This window comes from Catharus ustulatus, chromosome 1 (genome assembly GCF_009819885.2).
Source record: "Catharus ustulatus isolate bCatUst1 chromosome 1, bCatUst1.pri.v2, whole genome shotgun sequence".
Lineage (NCBI taxonomy): Eukaryota > Metazoa > Chordata > Aves > Passeriformes > Turdidae > Catharus > Catharus ustulatus.
This window is the reverse complement of record NC_046221.1, coordinates 17,214,468-17,226,709: the sequence shown is the minus strand read 5'-3', so window position 1 is coordinate 17,226,709 and position 12,242 is coordinate 17,214,468. Positions and strand designations below refer to the sequence as shown.

Here is a 12,242-nt window from a genome sequence, read left to right as displayed (position 1 = left end):
GAGGTTTTTCTTAGTATCTTGTCTTCATTTTGGCTGACCTGTCTGAAATATTCTGTCTGGATATGTATCATTACACCAATACAACCTGAAATAAGCAAACAAAGAAATCAGTGTCAAGGGTATCATCAATTACAGAGGAAATGAGTTGTACAGCCTCCCAGTTTAGATCAGAATGTTGTCTGCTCTGGGCACTGTAAGACAAGTCTTTCCTAATAATAGGGAACTAATTTCTACCCCATTTTTCTTTTATTGAGTGCTAAGATCAGAAGTAGATGGCTTTACTTGCAAGGTTATTTCAATATGCCTGTTTTTGCAATTAAAATCTTGAATAATATTCATAGTGTAATTGTCCTGATTTTCAGTTTTTGTTAGTAAAATGTTGCTTGAAAAAATAAGAAGACGTGCAGCTATATGCACAATATTTTCTTTTTGGTGTGCTTTGGTAGTATTAATGCACATATTTATAAATCTCTTAACTTTCATGAGGAAAGATAATTAATATGTAATAAAACATCATTTAATGACATATTTTAGATTTTCTTTGCATAATATTTGGCTCATTTTCCAATAAAGCGGTAGTAAATGGGGAGGGGAAGAGCAAGGTGGTTTTGTTTGAAAATATGTGGGTTAAAATAAGTGGTCAGCTATATGCTTGACTGGTTACTGAAATGCTGGAAGAAATGTTACTAAGTGTGGAATTACATCATCTTTCCTCTATACACAGAAAAGGCCCAAGGAAATATCATTTGTCATAAGACCTACGCTCTGTGATCTGAAATGCCACTTCAATGCTGAGAGCAAAATAATTAAAAAAACCAACTAAACAAAAAGCACACAAAACCCCCAAGAGCCTAAAGAATGTGGTGAACAATTCAAATTCAATCAGTTTTTTACTGAAATAAAAGAAGGGTGAGGAGGAAAAAATCTTCAGTTCATTTCATAATTACAATTTGAAGAGGGAAAAAACCCAACAGTGCATAGACAGAGAAGATTGAACACATTAATGTTCTTTTTATATTTTGTTCCTTATCTCTACAGAAAGTTATGATTATTTATAAAATCTAATACTGAAATCATAAAAATATAGTCAGTGCCTTTCTTTGCCTGCAGATCTGAATCTCATTTCCTTTCCCAAGACTGCAAAAAAAGAGCTTTGCACAGGGAACTCTCACAACATGGAGAAAAGCAGAGTAGCCTCAGCTCCCTCTGAAATCAAGAATCTCACATAATAATGTCTGTTGGCATCCCTGCAGTGGTTTCAGAGCTGAGGTGATGTGTGACATGATTTTCTGAGAGCCAGAACAGCCACAGACTCTGTGAGCCGGAAGCTGGACCTCAGACAACTCCTCGAGATGGCAAAAACAAAGCCCCTGCTTAGCTGAGTCAAAGTAGGGTTGATGGACTTTGTGCTGAGACTCACATTCTCCTGCTTTCCATGATGTATAACACTGTGTAGTGGACTTTCTGCAGACATAAAGTGAGAAAAAGATCAAGCTTTCACAAGGCTGGTTTAGACTTAGAGGGAGGCAGCCACAGTGGTTGTATTTATCTCAAAGGAACAGGCAGGGTATTCCTTGCAGTCTTTATTTTCAGATGTTGTGTACATTTCTGTGAGAACCAAATGCAGATATTTAGTGAGTCAGAACTGAACCTGTAGCTTTGGAGTGAAAAAAAAAAATCAAGCTCTCTATAGTTTCTTACCTACACTGAAAAAACACCAAAACAATCAAACCCTATCCAGACAGAGATTTGGTTAATATTCCCGTTGGATAGTTATTGTGAATTATTCTTGTTATGAACTGTCTGCAGACTTTTCAGGAAGAGAAGGTCAAAGATTTTCAAACCAGACAATACAGAGTTGAAACTGGATGGTGCTCACTGGAGCTTCATGCATTTCAGAGGAATGAAATGGAACTCACAGAGTGAAAAGGAGTCTTTTTATATTTTAAAGAAAGGGCAGATGTATGTATAAGGCAAAATAAGGGAGTTCCAGTGTCAGTCAGTGTTGGATCCCAGAAACCTGGGTTTTTAAAGCTTTCTGTGTCTTCTGGCACTGACCCCCTGGAGAACACTGCTTTTGACCTGAGGCCTTGGAGAAGGTTTCCAAATTTGAGTGATGGAGTTAGAATCACAGGTGTGTGGTTAAATAGAGGTGTGTGAACTCAGAGGGTGAAGGGTTTTAAATCTGAGGTTTTTATCATATAGTAATAGCTATGGGACAAGACGGAGGATTTTGGGTGGTGTCTTTTTCAGTGCTCATCTTCCTTCTTCTTCATGGTTTCAGGTAATAGTTTGTGGTTGGACAATTACTGCCACAGTGAGAGCCATGGGAATTTGATTATTAGGTTAAAGTATAAACAATATGGGTGTTATTTATTGGACTGTTTAGCTTTAAGAGGCCTCATAGCTAGTGGGAATCATCTCCATTTTGCTCGCTTCTAGCTGGTGGCTGGAAGTGTTGCTGAACTTTCTGTACCTTTGATAAGATTTAATAAACAACCAAGCCCAAACATGAGAAAATCTGTTTCCTTTGTGTGTTTTTTAATCCTGGCTCTGAGTGAAGACAGAAGAGACTCCAGACAAACCACTAATTAAGTCATGAAAACACCCCCACTGTTACAAGTCACATTGAGGCTGGAGCATGTATGTGTAGAGCACAGGACCTTTCTGGCCATCCATGGCATCAGCTCTTGAGAATATGCCTCTGGTGGACCTCAGTTTTGGCTGTTACTCAAATCCATAATAATGTAGGACTTGCTAGCTGAAGGGCTGTTTTTCTCTATGTGTGGACTTTACTGTTGTTTTTGACTCATAAATCCATAATAGTTTAGGGCATGCTGCCTGAGGGCCTGTTATTTTCCATGTGTTGTACTGTCCCCTTTGCATGCACTAGACCTATTTCCAGCCAGTACACGCTTGTTTTTTAAGGAAGGAAATTGATGGCAGGCTGCTCAAAATTATGCTGTAACCCACTTGACTTTCTAATATTTCAGTGTCTTTTAACTCAAAGCTGCAAGGAATTTTTGAACTTCAGAGTTCACTTTCCAACCCTTGGCCTGAAATAGTTAATTCCGTAAACTACAGCTCATATTGCAAAGCTGATTTACAGGATTGTTGCTCTGAGAATGTGCTTTGAGCATGGAGAGACTTCTGCTTTTGTAAGAATTTTTGGGGTTTCACTGTTTCGTTGTTTCTTTTTTGTGGCAGAGCAGTTAAGAGGCTAGAATAGGTTTCTTTTGTAGTGCTAACATGAAATATGTATATATATGTATACACATATATGTGTATATATATATAAATAAAATGAAACAGAGGGTTAATATCAGTACTGAACATTAGAAGCCGTGGAAGGTACAGTACTTTTCCACCCTCCATAAGGTATTTTACTGCTCTCTTGAAACAGGATATAGAAAACTTTTAATTGACCAGTGAAAATATATGGAGTCAGATTACTAATCAAATGCTCATTTGGGACTAAGTCCTGGTCCTGCTGAAGCCACTGGAAACAAGGATATGAAGAACTATTCAGGACTGGGCCTCTCTTTCCAGAGAGCTGGAAAGATGTATTTGGGATTCACCTGCACGGGGAGTTGTAGCATGACAAGATGAGAATGTCATCCTTCAGAAGGGCTGTCTTGGATGGAAAGAGCCACTGCTGTGATGATAGCTTCTCCTCGTTCTTCCAGGTGTGTCTGCTCAGCTGACCAGCACTCGACTCCGGCGGAACACCTCCGTGGGCACCCCATTCTGGATGGCTCCAGAGGTCAGGTTTCAAAACATTTTGTCTCTGGTGCTCAAGCTACTGTATTCTGCGTTTCTGCTCTTGTCTTTCTTCTTGGTCCTTTCACAAAATGAAACAAATGTGTCCTTTAAATAAGTGTTTTAAACCTTTCCGTCTTACATGTTGACAAGAATTAAGTTAAAATGAGGTTTATTTTTTGAAATTACAAGATTAGAGACAGGGAGCAAGACACTGAAATGCATACTAAAATGTTGAAGAATATAGAGTACTACTATTGATGCTTTCCAGCCTTTCAAGATTTGAAACTATAAATATCTCCCCATGGATTGAAGGAGCCCAGGTTGGTTCTGTGACACATTATAGCTTCCATTTTTTGACTTCTGCACTTGGAAAGTTTTTAATACTATATATCCATACTTGTTGCAGCAAGAAATGGAAAAGGTTGTTATGAATCAAGAAGATGCATTATGATTCTGTGGCGGTTTTTCCAGACTGAAATTGAAGCATATAAAGATACATTTTAAGCTGAGACAGGAAAAATAATTCCTTATAAATAAGCTTATCTACTTAGAGTATTTGTGTGCACACAAACACATGCAAGTACATCTGTTTGTAGCACATGAAACTACTCTGTTTATACATATTTATTTTTATCAACACACTCTGTTCATACACATGGGTCTGGCCATATAACTAATGGCATAAATGTTGGTTTACTTCTGCAGCTAGTGGGATGAAAAATTCTAGATTCATCCAGCATTATGGATGAGTTGAAATGTATATGAAGGTAAATACTTTGCTGTGATCTAATGAACTTTGTCCAGATCCAGTTGATCTGGAAATTGGCTGATTGGGTTGAATAAGGATCCAGTAAGAGATAGTGAATTCAGCTTTTGGTTTCCTGATTGTTTCACTTCATAGAGAGAGAAGTATAGTTGCAATAATTACTTAGCAGTATTCCATACTCTATATAAAGAGTTGTAGGGTTGCTGAGTTTCCTTCTACTGCCTCTATTGTGGGGATGCAGTTTATCACCTTCAGGTGAAAAAGCCATAGATTTTTGCCCTTCAAATCAGAGACCATCTGGTCATAGAATGCGGTGTTCATGGACACTTGCTTTCTCTAGTTTAAACATTGAGGGTTTCTCAGCAATTGGATGGATGTTTTAGCTTTCTAAATGTGTGCATATCTGTTTATTTCACTGAATATTCTGTAAGAGATTACTCCAACTGTGGATGTGCTCTTAAATGTGGACATTTAACAATCCCAGACTTTTACTCCAACAGGTGATTGCCTGTGAGCAGCAGCTAGATAGCTCCTATGATGCCAGATGTGATGCATGGTCACTGGGTATTACTGCAATAGAGTTGGGAGATGGAGATCCACCCCTTGCTGATTTGCACCCCATGAGGGCACTCTTCAAAATACCAAGGTAATATCTTGATGTGTTTGTTTGTTGATGGGTTAGACTGTTGCTTTAACTGTTGCTTTCTTCAAACTTAGACCATATAAGTTCATGGATTTTCTTTATATTATTTATTTATATATATGTACATATATATATATTTATTATACTAGAAGTTATATATTTATACTAGGAGGTAGGTTAAAAATACTTTGCCCAGTTGCATTTTCTGCAGGCTCTTCTTTAACCATGTGTGCACATTGAGAAGTTCAGAGCTGACATTTGAGAAAAAGTCATAGTGCCTTCTCCTGAGTGAGCAGCTGCCACATGAACACAGGACTTACTTGAGTCTCGTGTATTCTGTTACAAAAAATGACATATGATAGAAATACAGAGTATGAATATGCCACTGTGGTGAGCAGGTCCCATATTTGTCTTCAGGAGTTATATTCTGTCCTTTGAAGCAAGGGTTGTTCCTCCACTCCCATACATTTAGGCTTCGGCTTTTCATTAGCTCGTGCTGCTTCTGGCAGTTCCAGCGTTGCTGTCCTAGGGCAGTGCAAATAGCAACTTCTTTTGTGTTTTTTGCTTTGAAGCTGAAAATATAAGTACCTAAAGTGCCACTTATGGCATTTCACAGAACATCAATCTCCAAGTCCGTAGGTAATGATCATACTGTAGTAGTTTGTGGATTTCATCCTAAGAACTGGAGCAGTACCCCAACAGCTGAGCCCGCATAGCCTATCTAAGTGCTTAAAGTCCTTTTCAGCTAAGATGCCCAAATTAGTTTAAATTACCTTTAAGTTTAAGAAATCTTGGCTGACTTTGCACTGAAGAAGAGTATGAGTTCTCTTCCTACCTTTGCATGCTATGGAAAAAGCAATTTCAAACTATTGTGGCCAGTCACTGCAGCTAGGACTTCAAAAAAGCTTCTGGCTTATTCTCTTACAAATACTGGGCACTTTTCTGCCCTGGAGCAAATATAATGAAATACACTTTCATTCCATTAGGTAAAATCTGAGAGCGATAGATTAAACTTCAAGCAGCACTTTAAAAAAAAAAGGAGTTATGGTAGATTGAGAATAGACAGCAAGTCACCTTGTCTATTGGCTGGTCATTCCTTTTGTCTTCAAGACCATGCTCAGTGAAAATGGCATCTCTGAATGGAAGAAGACTGTCAAGACCATTTCAAATTAACACCTAGAGTAAACAGCTCTAACAATAGAAAAGAAAGCAGTATATCCATTTACAATAGATCTGTATTTAAACCTTCACTTCTGATTATCTTCTGATGAATGAGGAATGATTAATAAAGACCCAATTCCTTTGAATACTTTGTTCCGCAAGTTGATTCATTCATTCCTTCTAAAAAAACCTTGAATTTCTTTTTTAAATTTCCCCTAAGAAAGTATATTGTTTCAGGCTTGAAAAAAGGAACTTGCCATTACAAGTGAATAGTGATTAATGGGTTGTTAGTGTAATTTCATTTTATTGATTTGATTGAAAAAGTCACAGTGATTCTTAGCTACACTTAGTAGATCATGTTGATGCTATTTCTCCTTATTAGTTATGTAAAGCAGGAGAACCAATGAGGCATTGCATCATCTACCCATGCTCCTTTCACCAGTAGAAATCAATAACTTTTTTCGGTGGCCTTCTAAAACTCATTACTCAGCCTGCATTCACACATTGTTTCTGTCAAGTGAGTAGTTTATTAACTTATCACGGCACTGACCTTTGCAGGAATCCTCCTCCAACCCTACAGCAGCCTGAACTGTGGTCACCTGAATTCAATGACTTCATTAACAAGTGAGTAACAACTGAGACCACTCGGGTTGAATATGGAACATGAGTAAATGTCATGTGTAAAATATCTTTTGTGGAAATCTGTTGCAATTAGCACTCTTCCTTAAAAGGCTAGTTTGTAAATCCAGGTTGACTTCCAAGTGAGGCTCTGTATTTAAAACATGAACTAGCATTTCAACACACTTGACATTTTTTAAGTTAATGAATATTTAGTTTTAAAATGCAATGATTTACCTTTTTGGGCTCATCAATTCTGTGAAGTCGTATCAGTTCTCAGTGCAGAGCTGTTTTGATTAAAATTTATTGTGGAGACATGAATGAACTCCAGACAAGAATTTCAAAACTTAGCAGCCAACCCTCAATAATCATATGTTTTTTCTGCCAGCACAGGTGCTTGACTAAAGATTATGAGAAGCGTCCAACAGTATCTACTCTTTTGCAGCATGATTTTATTAAGCAAATTGAAGGAAAAGAAAACGTGCTACAAAGGCAACTCATGGAATTTATTGATGTTCATCAACAAATGGGAGTCACTGAAAAGGCAAGGTAAAAGTAGCTAAAGAGTTTGGTCAATTTTGATAGTTCACTGATTCAGAATGACTAGCACTCAGAAAAGATTCAACCCTTATAATTTTAGCTGGCAAAAAAATAGAAAATGTAATATTTGGGGTCCACTGTACTACCAGTGGAAAGAGAGATGTATCATGGTAGACATGATGTAGAATGAAAAAATCTTTAGAAGTGCCTCCACTTTCTTCTGTGACTCAAGATATAGTCTTAGACCCCAGCTTTTAGAAAGTTAAGGTTAGGTGAAATTAATGTTTGCCATTTTCTTACATTTGCATGATCAGCTAATGTTTAGTTTGAGCAAGTGTGCTAAAAACAGCTAGTCAGGATCCTGCAGGAATTGGATGTTTCTGACTGAAATAAGCGATAGTCTAACAGACTGTGTTTTGCAAACTTCAAATCTTACACCTTCTTGAATGGATACTTTCTTTCTTCCAGTAGTATCTAAGTGATAACAATTCTGAACACTTGATGGCTTTTATTTAAAATACGTGAAAATATCTTGGCTAAGTTTTACAATTGAAAAGACTCCATACACTACACTCATGTATCAGATATGAAATGTAGATTAGTATTGAAGTATTACTGGTGTGACTGCTTCTGCTTGAAGGGAAAGCATGTTGGTTTTACTTTTTTTTTTTTAATGGAACATGAAATTTAAAAGACATTTTGGAATTATCATCTATGTTGAAAAAGCTTGTTAAAATCTGCCACATTTCCTTTCACACATTTATAGTAATAATATATGCAGCAGTCTTCAGTTCTAGTTCTGGAGAATTTTCCATTGACTCTATGCTTTGAAGATAATAATAAGTAGAGTAAAAATATATTTCTAAATAATTATGATATTGAAGTTTTTTCAACTTTAACTGGATATGGAAGGAGTAGTGCTTTCTCTTTTCTGACATCTCAGTATAAAACTATGCATTTGGCATAAATTTAAGCTTCAGACTGGATTTATGTGCTCTATATATTGCAGACTTGACATTTCCTTAATCCAGAAAGATTCTTGAATTCAAATAAGCTTATTGGATGTCAGTGCTGAGCACTAAACCAGCAACATAATCCAGACTTAAAATAGCATTTATTTATAAAGCACAGGCAAATGATATATGGCAAAATAAGTGCAAAACCCACTAGGTTATATGAATTGAAATCTTGTTAACATTTGTGATATTAGTCCTTTTAAAACCTAAATAATTTTGAAAAAAATCAAGCTTCCAGTCAATTAGCTATTGTGACCTCCCCCCCCCCCCCCCCTTTTAGAGAACTCACTTTTGTTTTCATATTCCTTTTTTTCCCCCAAATCCTTTCTTTTTTTAAATGTGACTGCTGCATAAAGCAAACTACATGAACTTTGTTTTCTGTACAATACAAAGTGGCCCAATTTGCATGTGCATAGAGCAGTCAAATGACACGAGAACAGGATGATACAGTCCTGTTTAGACTGTACTTTATAAGCAGAATTCTCTTTATGAGAACTAGAATTTAAGGAAATATATTACTATGTGATGCAGTTACTTATGCTTTAATAGTTGATCAAATTATAGTTGTAACTTTTATGACAAATTTCCCAAAGAAAAACAGAATTTTCTCTTCCAAATCCCCCAACTTCTTCTTCTTCTTCTTCTTCTCCTTCTTCTTCTTCTTCTTCTTCTTCTTCTTCTTCTTCTTATTATTATTATTATTATTATTATTATTAATTTGAATCTCTGCAAAAAAATGTACTTGTTTAATTCAGAGTGTAATTTAAATGGTGTGGTTAAACTGAGCATAGCACATATTTCAGTTTAGCAATTTAAAATACTAACAGTAGTATTTCCAACCTAAATGACTCTGTGTTTTTTTAATTTTGTGAAATATGCTGCAAGACTGACTACCGAACAGCATTTCTTCTGTGAGTGATAAGAGATTATACAAAGATCCTTAAATTCAGTAGTCAAGCTTTTTTAGAAGCCTTTTATTACAAATCATATGTATCTTTTGACCTTTAATCTGCACAAAGCAAATGGTGTTAAAACCAGTGTCTGTACAGAAGTACAATGTAAATCTAATTTAGAGTCAAGATATAGGCTGTACAGTGATGAGTCCCCTGGAAGAACTGCTCTTTTCTTGTTTATGCTACTCTGGCACTGTTTCTACACTGATATGTTAGGATCCTACTGTGAAATTTCTGAACTTTCACCAGTTGCTGGCAACTTTCCTTGTAAAACTTCTTCCTGATCTCAAGCTCACAGTCTCAGTCCCTAATTTGAAGGCACAACTTTCCTCCTTCTTGACAATGGGAGTCAGAAAGTTCCAGGGAGTAAAGGTCTTTTCCTTCCACTGAGGGAAGAAATACTGCGATGTGTACTGTGTTGTATAAATGGGGATTGGACTACAAAATCAATATAAATTTGGTATTGTTGAGTTAAAGCTGAAAGTTAGAAATCTGGTTATTTTCTCTGTATGTGTTTACTCTCCTCATCAAATTTTACTTCACTAATTGCAGTTTTGTATTTCAAAATAAATAAAACAGCTGAGCTCCAGACACTAGGTTTTATTGAGTGCACTATTTCTGTTTTCACTCAAAATCAAGTCACCTTCTTAGCCCATTTGGTTCTGACTGGTTTCTGCAGCAGTAGTCTGTTGTGCTTGTGATCTCAACCTGCTGGCTGCTGAATGTGGAGTTGATACAATTAAAAAAAGAAAAGCTTATTACATTATGTCACATTCTCAGGGGTTTTTTACAGAGGGCCTTACCCTCAGATCCAATCTTTGTGCTCAGGAAGGATGTGTAATCTCTAGGCACAGAGTGGAACCACCCTGAAGTCTCTCCCGTCGGCACCATTGTTCCTGAGGTATTTTCTAACACTGAGGAGTCACGAGGGCCCTCAGAACGTTCCCAGTGTTGTTATTCCAGTGAAGAGGAACCAAGGTTTATGTTCTGCGCTGTACTGCATCCTCTCAAGAGATAGAAAAGAGAAACTACAAGAGGAAGAGAGCCCACCAACCACCTGACTAACCAGAGAAATCTCAATTAACACTGATAAAACTTTAAATGTCAAAGTGCCACAGCATGGCTCCAGATTTAATCAAAGTGATAGAAGATAACAGTGCTTTTTCAGTAGCCTTTGAGCAGTGCTCTAGCATTAGAATATCTTGTGCTACTCAGGACTCCAAAAAGCATAAATATTACCAATGAAAATTCCACACCATTAAAAATTCCACTTTTTTACTTTGAGCAAAAGCAGTACATTTTTCTCTAAAATCGTCTTTTTTTATGCTAAAATTATCTGTTTGCAACTTAACCTTTCCTAGCTCAGAACACGGGCTGAAATGACAATGGGAATAGCAGGAGAAAATATCCCTTGATACATTAATACTTTCCCATAGCATCCTGGTTGTAACATCTTTAAAATTTGCTGCTGGAAATGATACATGAGCTATATATCAAATATGCTATATGAGCTATATGGGATAAATTCATGTTAGAGAAGAGGTGAAGCAGGCAAAGTTGCATACTAAGTGCAATTAATTTTGATGGAATTTTTGTGAGGAGAGTCACTTTCAGGATAGGGACCCTAAGCTTGACAAAAGGTTTCAGTATAGCAGTATAGCTGTTAAAATTTATAATTAGTGATGAAAATAGTCATTAAAAATGAGCACTGCAGCATATACCCCAAACAGTTCTAAAAATACACTTCTTGTTAGGCCAAAAGAGGAGAAAAAATCCCTGCATTGTAAAGAATTTTACCCTGCAACAGAAATAGCTGTCTTTGAAACAACCTTCAGAACTGTCGCATCTACACCTGACAGTCAGGCTTGTAAGACTTCTATCTTGAATTGTTTGGCTGTCTTTTTCTTGACTGCTTCTACAATAATCTCTGTAGAAATATGCAATGATTAGTACATTGTGTATTTCCTTGGAATTGTGAGTCATTCCAGAATGAGCTGTACATATGAGGGATATTCAGTGCACCTAGATTTCAGCAAAAGACTCTGGCCCCCAGATTAAAAAGTCGTCTTTATACACTCTCTGAGTAATTATGGGAAAGAAACCTATTCTACTGCAAAATGATGCAAAGTTCTGGGTGAGCTGAATTATTTTCTTAGGAGTTTGTCCTCCTGTATTGGTCATATAGGGTTGGCACTGAAATCAGTAACAGAATACTAAATAGTTGCTGTATTTAACTGGTTGGAAAGGCTGGGAGATAATTTCATAGAAGTTCATGTACAACATGTACAAAGGTGGCTGTCAATTTATTGACCCCTATTAAAAGTGGGGAGTACCATAAAGTTTCCTTCCATGACTTTCCCTGATTGCACAGACTTGTGTCACTCATTTTCTGGGTGTTCACTCTGTCCCAGTCTCTCTGACTCATCCTGCCAGTGGAAAGCAGCTGACAGCAATCTTTCAAGCTCAGCTCTGCAGGGCAGGCTGTAGGAGATCACCATGCTGGCTTGACAAAGTATGAGGAGCAGTACAAGATAGTACACCCAGAGTCCAGTGCTGTCTTGGCCAAGATCTCCAGATGACATCAGGATGGGAGTAGTGGTTTATATGGGAGGTTTTGGAGTTCCAATTCACTCTTTGATCCCTTCAGGCAACTTCTTCCTCTCCTGGAACTCGGTGTGGGCTTTGTTATATCAAAAAGTGTGTGTTTCTGCATTGAGCACACTCCTATGTGGGATGGCTGTGCTGCAAACTTCTCTTAGGCTGTAGAAGCAGTAGGGACGTCT

At 37.2% G+C, this 12,242-nt stretch overlaps 1 protein-coding gene across 3 annotated transcripts in view; it reads left to right on the top strand.

Moving 5' to 3' along the window:
- The window catches only part of MYO3A (myosin IIIA), a 120,424-nt gene that overhangs the window by 44,671 nt on the left and 63,511 nt on the right, over positions 1-12,242 (top strand). For all 3 annotated transcript variants that reach the window (XM_033066264.1, XM_033066273.1, XM_033066259.1), the window contains exons 6-9: positions 3,687-3,763; positions 5,029-5,174; positions 6,891-6,956; positions 7,344-7,499. In XM_033066264.1, coding sequence (XP_032922155.1) covers positions 3,687-3,763; positions 5,029-5,174; positions 6,891-6,956; positions 7,344-7,499 — 445 coding nt within the window. The remainder of the gene's footprint in view (positions 1-3,686; positions 3,764-5,028; positions 5,175-6,890; positions 6,957-7,343; positions 7,500-12,242) is intronic.